The sequence below is a fragment of the Lytechinus variegatus genome, chromosome 15 (genome assembly GCF_018143015.1).
Source record: "Lytechinus variegatus isolate NC3 chromosome 15, Lvar_3.0, whole genome shotgun sequence".
Taxonomy (NCBI): domain Eukaryota; kingdom Metazoa; phylum Echinodermata; class Echinoidea; order Temnopleuroida; family Toxopneustidae; genus Lytechinus; species Lytechinus variegatus.
Genome location: NC_054754.1, coordinates 11,928,891 through 11,946,026, shown reverse-complemented (window position 1 = coordinate 11,946,026; position 17,136 = coordinate 11,928,891). Strand labels below are relative to the sequence as shown.

The 17,136-nt window shown below is 35.7% G+C and overlaps 2 protein-coding genes across 2 annotated transcripts; one reads left to right on the top strand and one right to left on the bottom strand.

The window, feature by feature from the left end:
* Nucleotides 1-372: 372 nt before the first annotated feature.
* Nucleotides 373-4,084, bottom strand: LOC121429024 (toll-like receptor 13). Its single transcript, XM_041625920.1, has 2 exons — nucleotides 3,694-4,084; nucleotides 373-3,120 (listed from the first exon to the last, which is right to left on the bottom strand). Exons 1-2 carry the CDS (start codon nucleotides 4,082-4,084, stop codon nucleotides 1,349-1,351), a joined length of 2,163 nt encoding a protein of 720 aa, XP_041481854.1. The 3' UTR covers nucleotides 373-1,348.
* Nucleotides 4,085-10,825: 6,741 nt separating this feature from the next.
* LOC121428516 (pre-mRNA-splicing factor ATP-dependent RNA helicase DHX16-like) lies at nucleotides 10,826-15,599 on the top strand. The gene is made up of 3 exons (XM_041625195.1): nucleotides 10,826-11,001; nucleotides 11,700-11,876; nucleotides 13,835-15,599. Exons 1-3 carry the CDS (start codon nucleotides 10,900-10,902, stop codon nucleotides 13,955-13,957), a joined length of 402 nt encoding a protein of 133 aa, XP_041481129.1. The 5' UTR covers nucleotides 10,826-10,899; the 3' UTR covers nucleotides 13,958-15,599.
* The last annotated feature ends 1,537 nt before the right edge of the window (nucleotides 15,600-17,136 follow it).

Genomic DNA, 17,136 nt, shown 5'->3' with positions numbered 1-17,136 from the left:
TTATCATTAATCAAAGAATATGCACAGATCATTATAGGCCTTCAAATATTTTTTGTACGCTTCACCAAGATTTTTATTAATATTCACAACCAAGGAAAGCTGAAGAAATTTAGAGAAAAAGGTCAAAGGTCACAAACCTTGATTTTCATGAACATATATTTGTATGGTTATACAGATATACAGCTATATACAGCATTTAAATATAGATAACATAAATATACTTTTTACAATTATACGTGTTATCAATAACTATGACGAATTGTGTTCACACGAGGGCCCCATTGCATAAAACCTACCATTATAGTAACTTTGACATCCAATGGTATCTTTCATGGAATCCTTGATTTTGATTGGCTGTTGAGCATTGTAACCATGGTAGTTACCATAATAGTAAGTTTTATGCAACAGGGCCCAGGTATGAACACAGCTCTTCTTAGATATTGATTTACATTCATAATACTAGAATAGTGTATTGGTGTTATAACTTGTCTCTATTAAAAATCATGTGCAACGTAGCATGACAATTTAGATGGCACGCCCCACCCATTGGGTAAGCCGTTGGATCAAATCTACTTTAATAGTAACATACAATGATGATAAATATCAATACAATAATACATTATCTGCAGTAGATATATACATAAAGCGATAACGACACAAATAACCATGTTGTGAACGACTGCCAAATTTCAGAGGTTTGCAGTGATGTGACTACCATGCTACAACCCCAATGTTGATTTATTATCGTGAGAATCATAAACACTGCTGCTAGCATATTTACAATTTGAATTACTCATTAATACTCTGTACATAAAAAAACTTGCATTTCCTGCAATTCTTGCACAGCAAATAATTGTTCATTATTGAACTGGTGCTAAAGAACAAATCATACAACTCTTCAAAGTGAGTCATATACGTATTATTTTCAGCCATGTTTTACTGCTTGATATCTACAACCCGTCTTGCCTGAAAGCTAACATTTAATTTTAGTCTGAAACAACAAATTAATTGTTTTCCATTTTCAATTTATACTCTTCAAGTCAAATGCATATTTCATTTGTCCCTGAAACACCTCAATGCATTGGTTGAAGGAGTTTTCTAGGCTCCTTAGACCAGATATTTTGACACTATTTGTGGCTCTTTCAATCTCTAAATGGGTCCTAAGAACGACCGAGTTGACTTTGGATACGCTTTGATCAGGGCCAAGTCGAAATCAAAGTTGTGTCATGTGCGACCATGGGGTCCGGAAAAGACCCTTATGATCATTCAGTTACCAGTGATTTAATTCATCAGTGAAAAATATTAAAGTAGGCCAACATTTAGGAGATACATGTGACAGGTCATGTGATTAAACAGGGATAACACTATTGAGTTCCTTATTGGACCTCATGCTTTTCTCAAACTGTGCCCAGAATAGTTCTTGACCATCCTCATCATCTGTCCACAGCATGTAAGGTTTGTTCTTACTCAGGAACAACCTAACCAGGTATGGGAGATCATCATCGTCAATATCCTCAAGGAAAAACAGTATGACCTTGTCCAGTCTGCTGTCGTTGAGTTCCTCTAGGGCTATACGTACCTTGGTAATAAACCAGGCTTCACGTACAGAGTTGTTGCTTAACAAGAGAACAGTCTTGAAGCTGTTCTCAACAGCATAATGGAGAGCGTTTATGTAGAACATTCCAAGGTGGAGGTCGTTGTCACCAAAGACCACTCTCTCCAGATGAGGAAACCTTTCCTGAAGAACTGGCTTCATGATGTCATCCACCCATTCCTGGTCTTCCTCTTGGAACATTAAATTGAGCTGGTACTCGTAGTCGTGGTCCTTAAAGTCCTGGACCACCTCCTTGTAGCCGCAAATGGCAAGTCGAAGAAGGAACGCCTTGTAGTTGAACCACCATTGCTTCCAGTATGCCAACAAAGAAAGTGCTACAACCAGAATACCTGTCAAAGACACACTTGTGATAAGAAGGATGTTGATGCCACAGTATTTATCTGGATTGAATGACAGGATTGGTGATTCTACCATGTCTTTGATGGAAGATTGTGAGCAAAGTGTATCATTTGGATGGATGACTTCAACGTTGCTGAGGCGTAGCCACTTCACAAACCAACGCAAGTCACAAGTGCAGCCTAAAGGATTTCTTGAGGCATCTATTGTGAAATTCTTGGGAAATATTGTCCCTCGTTTTATTGTAGTTATTTTGTTTTGTTGAATGTAAAGACTTTGAAAATCTGGGTTTATATTGAATAGGGTCATGGAAATAATTCCAAGATTGTTATTGCTCATGTTCAAAACACTAAGCTGAGATTGTATTGGAAATACATCATCAGAAATTGATGAGATATAATTGTCACTGAGATCCAATGCTTTAAGAGAAGTCAAACCTTCAAAAACACCAGTAAACAACACTTTTACTGATGACTGAGAAAGCAGCAGTATCTCAAGTTTTTTGAGGGGGTTGAAAGTTCCTGGTGCTAACATATCCAGGTCATTCTCTCTCAAGTCCAGTGTCAACAAAGTTTCAAGATTTGTAAATAGGGATCGAGAAGTCAAAGTGTCAAATAAATGTCTGCTCTGTAAGTTGTTTTTACATAAAAACAGTCTCTTAAGAGATGTTAAATTTGTAAACAGCGTGGCATCAGAAGTCATGTCCTGTATTGCAGATGATAAGTCCAATATGCGAAGATTACTCATGTCTTGGAAAGGTTTGGTATATTGGATCAAGTGTTCATTGGTGAGGTAGAGCTCTTTTAGGTTGGTTAGTCCTGATAAGGTATTAGGAAAAATCCATATCAAACCATTGTTGGACATGCGCAGTATTTTGAGATTAGTATAAATTTGTAGGAAAAAAATGTGTAAATGTAAAATTTTGTTGAAAGAAAGATCTAGATATTCCAGTGAGGGAAGTGTTTGGGTACCATTATCAATATTGTATATTTTGTTACCAGATAGGTTTAAGTGATTCAAAGAGCATAGATTAGAAATTGTACTTCCAGACCAGCTTTGTATCTTATTGCGATTAAGTCTTAATTTTTGTAAGACTTTATTACAGAAGAACATGCCTTCAGGTAAATATATTAAATTATTATCTGATAAATCTATTTCAATCAGCTGGTCTAGTCCACAAAACGTATAGTTCGATAAAGTAGAAATGAAATTATATCCCAGTTGTAGAATATTTGTTTGATTTAATCCCCAAAACACAAAATCTTGGAAGGAGATCAGATAATTCGAATCGAGATTTATCAAATGTATTTTTGGAGAATGATGAGGATGGTGAATAGATTGGTTTAGTGGAACTATATTCTTTATATTGCCAAGTGTTAATTGTAGTACATGTATTTCATTGATTCCTAAAAAGGAAGAGATGTGAATTTCCTGCATATAATGGTTATGAATTAATAAATGATGAATGCTCTTTAAAGCTTCAAAAGTATTTGTTGAAAGATTATATAAGCCACAATTACTTAAGTCAAGTTTTATGAGTGAGCAATTCTGAAGAGGTGCAAAGTCAAGAGATTTTATGGAGGATATACCAGGATTGTTAGACAAATCAAGTGATTTCATATTTTTAGACCATGGAAGAGCATCTGTGGGGACTGAACTCAAATAGTTAAAATCAAGTTTGAAAATGGAGAGAAATTTATTTGAATGAAGTAAACCTTCTGGTAAAGACTTTATGTAGTTACCTTCCAGATTTAATTCTGTGAGATTAACCAGAGGCTTAAAGGTACCATCTTCTATAAAAGTCATGTCATTGAATGGCAGTTCAAGTTTGATGATATCTGGAAGATAGGTGAAAGATTTATTCGAGAGGGTTTCAATCATGTTTTCAGAGAGATCAAGCACTATTGTGTTGTATGGAAGACCTTTAGGAACAGAATGAAGGCTAAGTTCTTTACAGCTAGCTTTGACACCACGGCTGGTAAAGGTAAGTTGGCACCCACTAGTAGAGACCGAGCTCCAGTTTGGCGATCCATTTCTTCCCGATACGTCATTCACGGACAATTCCCCAGATAGAAAGAATAGCACACAGGCAGTTCCCAAACAGAGAAGGGTATACAGGGGTGTACTAGCCATCATGGATTTAAATATTGTGATCAGTTACGGTGATCAAGGAAATTCTCTTCAAGTCTTCCAGTTGATGTGAGTGCGATATCTTCCTTTGCTTTATGTGCAGCAATCAAAATTTCCTGTCAGTTAATACCATTAGTGGACTAGTTTGCTTTGTGAATTGGTGATTTGCACAAGATCACATCAAAAAGATCAAAACTGTTTGAACAGTCCTGTCCAAAAGTACCTGTTCCAAGAAAATTGGAAGATCCCTTCTTCATCACATGGCTCCATCAATCTGTTACTTGATAAAGACTCGGGTTATGCCTTACAAGTGATATGTCAAGGCTTTAGTCTTGAGAATTTATAGTCAGATGACTTGGAGAAGGACTATTCTTGAAGATTGAAAAAGTCTTTTCCTACTGGAATATGCAACCTTGCTTCTTCTTTAACTGTTCATGTTTTGCTTTTTCCACTTCATGATTATCACAAAACCTCCATCAATGTGTACATAACTCTCTTGATATCTCCAAAGTTTATCAGTCTTTAATACAAGCTCTTTAAAAGGGTGTCCGTATGAAATATTATCTATGAATTCCTTCTGAACATTCTGGAGTTTGCACCGGCAGGGTAGTGGACTGCAAGCCACTAGCGTGCTGCTCTTGTGTGAGTCTGAGTGCCGCTCTGAAACTCTCTGCTTTCATTCTAGTTTTTACAATCATGTAGCATCTGAAAAAAGACAGTCATGCCACAAGTTAATGGCTCATTATATGTTACTATTAACTATGCACTCAATCAGAGATTCTAGTCTTGTGGCTCATTCCGTGGAGACAGAAACTTTGTAAATGTTGCGATTCTCATAGCATAGAAACCTGGGTCCCGTTTCATAAAGGACTTGCAACTGTTGTAACTTTGCCATAATGGCAACTACCATGGTAACAGGGCTCAGCAGCCAATCAGAATCAAGGTTACCATGGCAGTTGCCATAATGACAAAGTTACAACAGTTGCAAGTCCTTTATGAAACGGGACCCTGGATTGTGATTGGCAGTTGCCATAATGGCGATAGTTTTAACTCTTTATGAAACAGAAACAGGCCACAAACTATTTAAGTTGGAAACCAAATTATCTCCAGGAAATAAAATGCTCAGGATCTTATTTCTGTGACTAGCTTTACACAGTAGTAAATTGTTTCCTGGTGCCAAGTCTCACTCATTGCCTGGGAGACTCCCTTCAAATTCACTGATTTTAGAGTGAAAGCTGCAGATTTTCATTATATCCCTGATCCATACATTGATTTTGTCCATTTGATTATATGTTATTGAGAAATATCTCCCTAGTTCCTCAATAGATTCTCCCTGAAAAGCGAATATTAAAGTTGATGGTTGTGTATATATGGTGTGAGTGTTTAGACTCAAACTGATGTTTAACTTGCTTTAATTTTATTTCTTATTATTGTCTTGCCTGAACAAAGTTTGGCAGAGACCTAGTGATCACTTTTCCTGTTGGTCTTTTAGCCCTGTTACAAAAAGTTTCTGTTCAACTTGCTCTCATTTCTTTATTTCTGCATCAATTATATTCACACTTACATGATCCTTGGGTAATACCACGGAAATAGAAGAAAGGAGAAAGCTTGAACCAGTGTTGCCTGTGACATTACGTAGTCATGTGATTGCCACTATGTTCCTGTTCCTCTTTAAACATTCATCTGCGATGCGGGCAAGTGCAATTTCAGTGTCATTTGCTACAGAGAATAACTGCAGGGGATGGAAATATGTCTATTATTTCAGCATTTAAAGGTCAAGTCCACCCCAGAAAAAAAGTTGATTTGGGCTATTCCACGGTTACTCACGTTACATTTGGAGACACCTTGACTCACACTTAGAGCTGTAACTCCATTATTATTGATAGGAACTAAACATCTCCTTATCACAACAAAGTACACAGTCTGACTATCCTTTGTATAAAAACAAAACTTGGGAAATTCTATTATGCTCCTGGCAAATCTTTGGAATGTGTCGGTTACTCACGTTACATGATTTGGACATGCATAAAATGAAAAGTCGACATAAGTGAAAAGTCTCCTCATTCAAGGCCTTTATGAAAGTTGATTATATCCATTTCAAAGAAGTATATTAGGAAGACAAACTTTGTATATAATTAAAAAAATAAAGAACACATGGTTTTTACTTGGGGTGCATATAATATGATTACTCACGTTACGGTTACTCACGTTACATTTTGTCCATGTATGGTTAACAACACACATGTCATTAAAAATTCCATAATGTGTGTAAAATTCATTGCTAGGAACATCAAAAAGAGATTTTATACCAAAAATTGGAACAATTGGAGCTTTATTAGGGAGTAGGAGGGAAACGTATGATTTTGCTTACTAATTATGCATAAATTAGCATAATCGCTTAATACCAATTTGCATGAAATAAATTACTGTATAGTATTGTAGATATGTCCAAGACAACCTGCACACAAATTTTTGGCGTGATCGTGTGGCCAATGGCCGAGATCTCAAGGGGGCCTGGGAGCCCCCCCCCCTCCCTCCCCCCCCCTGGGCCATATCAACTCCCAAAATACCCCGGCCTAGATAGGGTTACAGGTAAGGGCATTCAATGTGTTCTTCGAACACTCTTTAAAGTTTGGTTAATCAAAACCAAGTCTTACTAATGCACTCTCGCATTGTGAATACTTCTACTAATATTCAATTTTTTGTGTGATTGTATGACCACTGATATTTCGATGAACAAAGAGTCGCATCAAAGAGATGTACCCTCATTTTGCTTTTAATTAATCAAAAATAATGTCACAGCTCACCATGAGACTTAAAACTAGACATCCCACAGAAAATGTTACCGAACTGAATAATTTTTACTGGTTACTCACATTATATGATGGTTACTCACGTTACAAAGTTACTCACGTTACAGTTTTTCTTCATCATTTTTATAAGAAAAATTGTACTTTTAATGATTTTGATAGTCATCACTGTGTCAAAGATTGTTTGAAGGAAGAGAATTTAAAATCCCACCATTTAACTGTGAAGAATTTTTCTCTCAGAAAACAAAGTCAGTTTTTTTGGTTACTCACGTTACATCACCTGAGCAGGTTGCAATATTCATTTTTGAATGAGTACTACAAATTTACTTGAAAAGCGGTTGTGTATTTTAAGTAATTTGACTCTTCTAAACTTCAGAAATATATAAAGTGGTATGTTGTTGCAATAACAAAATGGTAATAAGGCATATTTCATATTTCACTATTTTTCTTGTATTTTGGTACACAATGGAAGACACAACTTTTGACCATTTTTTTCCAAAGTATACATATGAAAATAAACTTTTTATTTCTTGTTCCTGAAACTATCATGTATGAAGGACTTAAAGTATCAAAAAATTCAAGAAAATATTGAATTTGAATTTTTAAGCTCATGTCCACCAACCTGTGGAATTGCCCATTTGAATAAATAGAGAAAAATCAAACAAGCATTGTGCTGAAAATTTCATTGAAATCGGATATAAAATAAAAAAGTTATAACATTTTAAAGTTTTTGCTTATTTTTCACAAAACAGTGATATGCACAACTCAATGACATGCAAATGAGACAGTGGATGATGTCCCTCACTCACTATTTCTTTGTTTTTTTATTGTTTGAATACAATATTTCATTTTTACATATTTGACAATAAGGACCAACTTGATTGAACCATATAGTATTAAACATTGCTAATTGCTCATGTTCAGGGAGGAATTAATCATTGTTTCACTTGAAAATGGAAAAAATGGAGTATTTCATATTTCACATAATAAAATACCAAAAAATATTGAGTAATGTTATCAGTCTCCTCATTTGCATACTGACGAAGATGTGAATATAACTGTTTTGTGAAATTAAGCGAAACTTTAAAATGTCATAACTTTCTTATTTTACTTTCGATTTGATGAAATTTTCAGTATTAGGCTTGTTGGATTTTTCACTTTTTATTTGAATCTATTTTTTGTTGGGGTGGACTTGTCCTTTAAGTGGACCAATATACCACAGAAAGGATGAGGAAAGACTTTTTACATGTATTTGTATTCACCTTTTCTGTAAATAGAATAGAATAATGAAATTCAGAGAAAACTAAAAAAAAACAGTGTACTGAAGGAAGTGTTGCAATGTTGAGTGTTTGTGTTTCAGTTTCAGTTTGTTTTTCACTCTCAAAATAAATAGGCCTATATTAATTTTGATAAGCAAGAAAATAGTAAGAAAACATGAATGATACAATAGTGCAATATAATAATGCAATAGACAATGTTCCTAATATCATTTGAAGTTGCAGAATGGAGACTACAAAAAAAATAATATCAAGGGAAAATTAAATAAAAGCATTGATTTTAGAAAACAGGTATATACTTTAAAAACAGAGAGAGAGAAGAAAAGTTATGAAGGTGGAATGATGATGTTTGACACACATTTTATTTAGGGAGCCATATGGGATTTGATTTGTATTATATACATGTGCTTAGGATATAACTTCTCAATTGGCATTTAAATAATTAAGTGGAACTGTTATTTTTAAGGTCATGTTACATGTAAGAGATGATCATTCAGAAAATATAGACCTATCAATCCTAACCAAGTCAAGAGCAAGCAAACTAACAGAGATTCTCAATTATTATTAGCTAGAAATATATGTTAATTAATGACTTGGTAGTGAATAGTTATTTGATATTCAAGAAATATTTGTTCTGCAATAAGCTATTGAACAGTAAGTGTGATCTACAGCCTGACGTAGAATATTGATTAGTTGAATGTGGCAGATCTTGGGGTAGGTTGCTGAAAATCTTTATGTTTAAAAGATGTTATTATTATCGTTATTTTTGTCTCGTTTGCGTAGCGGAGCGAGAGACAGGTATCACTATTTCCGGCGTCGTCGTCGTCAACAATTGTGTTGTACTATCAATAACTTTCTATAGCTTCAAGGTGGGATCACCAAATTCATACAAGAGGTCCATCTCTTGAAGGTGCAGGTCAAGTTCAAATGTGAGTTGAATTTGATTAAGGTCAAAGGTCAGTGAACTTTCCATGACTGGCACTGTGCTGTACTGTACACACAATAACTTTCTATATCTTCGAGGTGGGATCACCAAATTCATACCAGAGGTCCATCTCCTGAAGGCACAGGTCAAGTTCGAAAATGAGTAGAATTTGAATAAGATCAAAGGTCGATGAACTTTCCATGACTGGCACTGTGCTGTGTTGTACACACAATAACTTTCTACAGCTTCGAGGTGGGATCGCCAAATTCATTACAGAGATCCATCTCTTGAAGGTGCAGGTAAAGTTCAAATGTGAGCTGAATTTGAATAAGGTCAAAGGTCAATCAACTTTCCATGACTGGCACTGTGCTGTGCTGTACACACAATAACTTTCTATATCTTCTAGGTAGGATTGCCAAATTCATACAAGAGGTCCATCTTTTGAAGGTGCAGGTCAAGTTTGAATGTGAGTTGAATTTGATTAAGGTCAAAGGTCATTGAACTTTCTATGACTGGCACTGTGCTGTGTTGTACACATAATAACTTTTTATATCTTCGAGGTAGGATTGCCAAATTCATACCAGAGGTCCATCTCCTGAAGGCACAGGTCAAGTTCGAATATGAGTCAAATGTGAATAAGGTCAAAGGTCAATGAACTTTCACACTACTTTGTTCCTCTAATGACATGAACTTTATAATTTTATACTTTTTAACACTAACATTTTACTTCAGAACTCAGTACTCTCTATACCTGAACCAGATTTTATATTTTACTTGTTTATTCTTTAAAAACTGTTGTTATTTATTTGATGAGCTATAGTTCTTGGCATCATGTATAATATTCACACAAATTTGCCAATGGTACAATAGAAAAGCTGTCAAAGTTTCTTAAATGTTACCCTTCAGATTTGACATGCAGTCTCTTCATGACTGCAATATGCAGGCGAGACAACGCTTGGCGTTTGCCTTGTTATCATTATTTTATTACTAATACGAATGGCTAGCCATCTCGCACACAGTGTGAGGGGCTTGTACTGTATATTAGTTTGCTCATTGTGAGTAGAGTACATTTTATCGACACACTATATATTACAGGTTTGTCACTAATGATATGGCTGTGCGTGTTTGTGTTAGATTTAAGATCAGGTATTATTGAGGTTTGGAATGTGTTGTTTGCTGGTCACTTACATTTACATAGAATATTAAAGGGATGCTCTGCACTGAAAATGTTATGATTTGAACAGATAGAGAAAAAGATTAGACAAACGCTGAAAGTTTGATCAAAATTGGACAAGGAATAACAAAATTATGACATTTTTAATATTTGCATTATTCCGGTGAAACAGTTCTAGGCATGCCATCATGAATATTCAATGAGCAATTTGATGATGTCATATCCCCACTTGTTCTTTTGTATTTTATTATATCAAATAAGGTTTATTCAATGTTTTTCTACCAAGAACTTTAAAAATTGGATTGACAACTAATTTAGTGCATTAGATATTCATTGCTGCAACTTATTTCATTATAAAAGAGACACACCACTTACACATGTCTGAAAAAAATTATGATTTCATTACATAACATAAGAAAAAGGAAAGTGGGGATGTTCCACGATTATCTTCATTATCATCACTATTATCACCATCATTATCATCAACATCATCAACATTACCATCATCACCACCATCATCATCATTGCATTAGTCTTTGTAAATGAATTTTATTTCTTTCCTCCCTGTGCAGTGGGTGGAGACTGGCTTCTCGACTCAATGGTGCTTTGAGAACTTCATCCAGCATCGATCGATGAGAAGGGCACGGGATGTTCGCGATCAACTCCAGGGGCTCATGGAGAGAGTCGAGATGGAGATTGTCAGTTGCGGAATGGACAGTGTTGTCATCAGAAAGGTAGAAATTTCACTACTTTTCCCATGCATTGATTTAGCTCTGAGTTGACATCTTGTTTCCTTTCATTAGATATTCATGCTAGGGGGGTGTTTCACAAAGATTTCATTGTGACTTAGTATCGTGCTTAATTTCCAACACGCACATTATGTTTGCCACATAATCTGGTTGATGGTTACACGATAGAGTTCATCCCGTGTGCATGATCTGACCAATGCGGAGATAGGTTTTATAGCCTACCGCACGCGCTGAAATTTAAGAGCAACATAAAGTCACACTTAAATCTCTGAAACACCCAAAGGTTTCTTATATTATATTGTATTCTTCACTTAGGGATTTAACTACAAGATGGGTCCAGCACCAGGAGACTACCATGGTTCATCTTATTTAGGAATAGTTTTCTATTAACCTATCAAGCACCAGCAGATATTTATGACTCATCCCAATAGCAGTTTGATAGGAAATATTAGTATTCTGATTGAGTGCAATGATATTTACTATCACCCTATCATTGAATATTTCAGGCTAAAACTGCCTGTTTCTTCTATCATACTGCACGCTTCAGTAAGGGAGGTAATTACAAGACAGTCAAGCACCAACAAACAGTCATATTCCATCTAATAACAGTTTGATAGGAAATATTAGTATTCTGATTGAGTGCACAATGATATGTACTATTACCCTATCATTGAATATTTCAGGCTATCACTGCTGGTTTCTTCTATCATACTGCACGCTTCAGTAAGGGAGGTAATTACAAGACAGTCAAGCACCAACAGACAGTCATGGTTCATCCTAATAGTAGTTTGTTTGAAGAGCAACCAAGATGGCTGATTTATCACGAGCTCGTCTTTACAACCAAGGAGTTCATGAGACAGGTATATCTTATGAAAATTACTCTTCTCACCTTTCATTTTTCTTAAAATAAAAAGTATGTGTAATATTTAACTCAGTTCCAAATTAGATGGTCTGAAATCACAAAGGTGGTTTTGAAAACCCACTGTTGAGTCCATGGTTTATGCAGATTTCCTATATAAATAATGCTTATTTTACTGCGTATAATAAAAAATGTCAAATGCTAATGCACGCTTTTGTCACAGTGCCCCAAACTGACGCCTGTTGCTGTGGTTATCCATGCTATTTTATTCATGAGTCCACTGTTATGAATTAATGAGTCCAATCTTCAAACAGTGGACTCAAGAATAAAATAGCGTATCTAACCATGGTAACAGGCGTCAATTTGCACTGTGACAAAAGCGCGCATCAGCATTGGAATTTTTTATACACGCACCTGATACGTGGCAAATTAAGCATACTTTATACAGGAAATCTGCATAAACCATGTACTCAACCATGAGTTTTCAAAACCATTTGTGAATTTGAGCCGATAGGTGTAAAAAAGCAATTTCTAAGCGCTTCTTATTCTCAGATCGCCATTACCGGTACTCTTAAAGACAAAAACATACTGCTGTTAAGTTCTGTCCGTAGTGTTTTCAACAATGTGAGATCTGTATGTTAGAGAGCGTTCCCAAATATGACGTTAGGTATCTACATGTACAAGGGTGCCAAGATTGTAAAAGTTTCACTCATATTTTAACAAAAGTACCAAGAGTGAATATACCCACAATAGATATTTGCTTTGTACAATTTTACAAGGTATGACTTTTAATGCAATTGTACTAGCATCTTAATAATGACTAGAAATGCATAAGGGTGCCAAGATTGTAAAAGTTTCCCTTGTATTTTAACAAAAGTACCAAGACTAAATATGCGCACAATAGATATTTGCTTTGTACAAGTTTACAAGGTATGACTTTTAATACGATTGCACTAGCATCTTTATAATGACTAGAAATGTATTAATCTATATTTACCTGGATATGCAATGAAAGTGAAAGTTGAGAGTCAACATGTGATACAGTTAAACCTACTAGAGCAACTGCCTGTATGTAAAGACCAATGGCCGGTAACACAAAATTTAGCAATGATTGTAGAACATATTTCTACGATTAATTCCATTGACTACAATGTACAATCATTCTTAAAAATCAAGCGTACGATTAATCGCTAACCTTTTGTGTTACGGGACCCTGAATTTTGGTTTCCCATCATTAGTTTTTTTCATTGAATCATGTATAAAAGGAATCTGTGTATAGAAACCATCTCTTTATAAAACCGCTTTAATTTTCTCCCGTCAGCAGTCTACAAACATTGTACTGTATACAGTTTCAGTTTCATAGTATTTTAACAGAAATAAATGTAATTGCAGTAAACACTGGTTTCATGAGAAAGTCAGCAAAACCAAAGTAAATGTTTCCTTATCTTTGTAGATCTACATGTAGATTTGGTATACTTGCATCAACTGAACTTTGGGAAATCTAAGTTTAAAAATTATCACACTAATGACAGCCAACACATATAAGCACATGTGGGACAATGTATTATTATTATTGATTGGAAAAAGAAATCAAACATCTAGCAAGAATAGTACCATTTCGCTTATTTCTCAGCAATTTGTACAATGTCTTTAGGAATCCTTTGGCGCATATATTTTACTCATACATACAAACACTTGGGGGATATTTGATCTGGGGAGTGTTTCATCAACATTTTTGTCTGACATGTTGTCAGATCTGACATCTTTCCTTGAATTTGATTGGCTGATAAGCAATGTTGCTATAGTAACTGTCGGATGAAATAGGACTTGTCGGATAAAACGTCTGACAAGTCCTTTCATGAAACGCTCCCCATATTCTGCTTGAATTCATTTTTTCAAATCGTGAAATCACAACTGGCCTTTATCTTTCAAATCTTCTTTGTGTATTCTATGATGTAGGTGATTGAGATTGAGAATGGTTGGCTTCTTGAAGCAGCTCCCCACTACTACAAGGCCAAGGAGTTGGAGGATGGATCAAGCAAGAAGATGCCGAAGGGTGTTGGCAAGTCGGCCGGAAGCTGATCAGCGTGACAGGAGATTGTGCGATATGATGAGCACGGTGCTGTAGTCTGCCCAGCTTTGTTATGTACAGGGGCTTTAAAAAAAAGAAATGCTTAAATGCTCCTCAGGGAGTGGAGTATGTACGTACTTTGTGTTTAAACTGCAATCAACGGTGATCAGCAATGAGCAGTGATGTAGCAACCATAAGTGGGCCAGCTAGATTATTTTTCATGGAGTGGCCAGCTGAGATATTTCTCAGGGAGTGGAGTATGAGCATGCTTTGTGTAGAAGGCTGCAAACAATGGTGGTCATCAATGAGCAGTGATGTAGCAACCATAAGTAGGCCAACTTCATTGATCCTCATGGAGTGGCCAGCTGGATTTTTCCTCAGGGAGTGGAGAAAGGTGTTCTTCAAAAACAAGAATCCAAGCCAGACGTTGTTGAAATACATAATTTGCCCAGCAAGGTGAATTTGATAATGGTGTCAGGTCGAGTGATGCATAGGGAATGAAGAATGTGCATAAGTGGTGCATAAGACTACAAACTTAAACTTACATCCAAAGTTAGTCAGCAGTATGAGCAATAGGATTACGCCTGATCTGAATACCCCCCTTGAGTGGAGAGCATGCACACACAACTGATCATGCAATTCTAAACAGTTCTAAGGCACTGTTGAGGTGAACAGTCTGTGGTGGTGATCTTTTTTTTTTCTTTTTTTTTAAACAAGTGCACACCTAGTTACCAATAATGCATAAAGCATTTCCATTTATTTGAATGCAGGATAAAAGAGCAGTGTCGAAGAGAAGAAAAAAAGAGTACATGCCTGGCTCACAGGCATAAGTACTGTGGCCAGACCACTCAACCACAGCAGGTGTCAAACTTTTCGTTTATTGAGAGTTGTTGTCATTAAGAAAATGTTTCAATATTCAAATTAATCAGTGACTTATTCAGACAACTGTACTGAATTCCTTGTATTTGATAAGTTTCAGGGGTGTGAGAGTTCAGATTTTTAGCTGATTTCAGATTTTTTTGTTTTGATTTTCAGTTTAATTCAAGCTTATTTGTAGCTTTTCTTTGTACAAACAGTATGGGAGCTCTTTCTATTTCAGACTTTTTCAACACTCTTCAGCTTTTTTCAGATTTTCTTATTTGTGACCACTCACACCCCTGAGGTTTACACTCGATTTAAATTAAGATTTTTCTAAAAATATGTTTTATGAAATGCTACCCTTTGGGCAATTCCATAGCATATGTACATCCGACCCCCTATATGTAGGACCTTTATTAGATTTTCTGTCTCTGATTTCTTGTTCTTACAACAGGGAAGGCGGGATAAGGTGAGCATAGGGGTAAGATGAGCCACCCCCCCCGGCCGATAATAAATGAGTAAGACATTGCGATGGTGCCGTATACATTGATGACCCATTGCAGAAGCCTCAACTCCACCACATCGTTTTCAATGTTAAAACAAAAAACAATTTTTGAGAGGGAAAAATACAAATTTCAGTGAAAAAAAAGTAAAAAGAGGTGTGAAATAGATAAGCGCTTTTTACCCACATGCATTTTTAAATATAACACAGACATAAGAGCGAGTGGAGCGTTGTGGCCCAGTGGATTAGTCTGCGGACTTTGAAACAGAGGGTCGTGGGTTCGAATCCCAGCCATGGCGTAATTTCCTTCAGCAAGAAACTGATCCACGATGTGCTGCACTCAACCCTTGTGAGGTAAATGGGTACCGGTAGGAAGTAATTCCTTAAAAAGATGTGTGCGCTATGAACGCCTAGCTTAGCCGGGTAATATAGGAGCGCCTTGAGCACCTAACAATGTGTATAAGTGCACAATATAAATACCCTATATTATTATTATTATAAGAAAAATATTATTAGTTCCAGGTATGAATCCTCATTCTTGTCATAGTCTTTTACATGATGGATGTATAAGAAATGTGTGGAAGTGAAAATATCACATTAAGTTCGTACTGGGGTAAGTTGAGCCAGCCATCATGGGGCAAAAAAATGTTGAAAGCCATTGATATGCAGGCAGAAAGGACCAAATTCACAAGAAAGTTGTTTTACTTTTTAAGGATGTTAGTATTCATAGAAAATTAGCAAGTGAAAAGACTTTGAATTAAAAATTGTCATGATGGTTCTTGTCCCATATCTTTTGTTCATAATTTTTGTGGCTCAACCTACCCTGTAGATGGGGCAATTTGAGCCAATTGACTTTCTTTTTGTCAAAGGTGATTTTCAGTGTGGGGGTAAAATGTTATATATAGGCAACAATTTTTCCCAAGATTTAGATTTCAAGGCAAGGTACTTCTACAAGATTATGAATTATATAAAAGTTCTAACATGAAAAAAAAGGCTCAACTTACCCCACCTTCCCCTAAACTCGTAAAGTTCTCAAATGACCATGACGTGGTCAGTTTATGAGGTGAATTAAAACTTGAGAAAAATGGGGGTTGGACGTACAAAAAGGTTTGATAATTGTATGAAATGACCCCTTTGTATGATGAGATGAGACTGATTTAAACAAAGAATGGGTAGACTTATACCAGAAACAAGATACTTCAGGGGCCCATCTTACAAAGAGTTGTGATTGATCCAATCAATCTCAACTATGGAAAGCCAGAAGAGTTAACATATAAAATGCATGTTTGTTCCAAAAATTTCTAGTTATGAATGCATATCCATAAATTCATTGATTTCTTTACAATCTTGGGTGTTCTCCTTTGATTACAAATGACATTTTGCAAATTTCCTGTAGAAAAAATTATGACACTGATGGATGTCCATAGAGTTATGATTGATTGGAGCAATCGTAACTCTTTGTAAGACGGGGGACCCTGTTGTCCATTCTCAATTTTTCTGTTCAACTGGTTTATCCTGTGATTTCAAGATGGGTCTAGTTTCACAAAGACTTGTTATAATAATAACAAATGCACAATTTCTATAGCAAATATATTGTCAGCCAATCAAATTGATTGATTTCAGTAGCTTAAAACTGTTGCAGCAAATTTCTTATTTTAACAAATTTATGAAACAGCCGTCCTTTTCGTATGGGTAGCATTAAATGTAATGTGACTATTATGTCTGACCTTTCATGTTCATTGTTTTCTGGACTTCTTGGTAGCGTTTCAACAATATTTTTGTCCGACAAAAAGTCATCAGATCTGACAACTTTCCTTTCTTTTGATTGGC

Bases quoted from the DNA above. Each gene is read 5' to 3' on its own strand.
- LOC121429024 (XM_041625920.1), bottom strand. From the start codon at position 4,084: ATGGCTAGTACACCCCTGTATACCCTTCTCTGTTTGGGAACTGCCTGT. The intron at 3,121-3,693 runs GTAACTACATAA...TTTGTGGACTAG, and splicing joins CACAGAATTAAATCTGGAAG to ACCAGCTGATTGAAATAGAT.
- LOC121428516 (XM_041625195.1), top strand. From the start codon at position 10,900: ATGAGAAGGGCACGGGATGTTCGCGATCAACTCCAGGGGCTCATGGAG. The intron at 11,002-11,699 runs GTAGAAATTTCA...TGAATATTTCAG, and splicing joins ACAGTGTTGTCATCAGAAAG to GCTATCACTGCTGGTTTCTT. The intron at 11,877-13,834 runs GTATATCTTATG...TCTATGATGTAG, and splicing joins CCAAGGAGTTCATGAGACAG to GTGATTGAGATTGAGAATGG.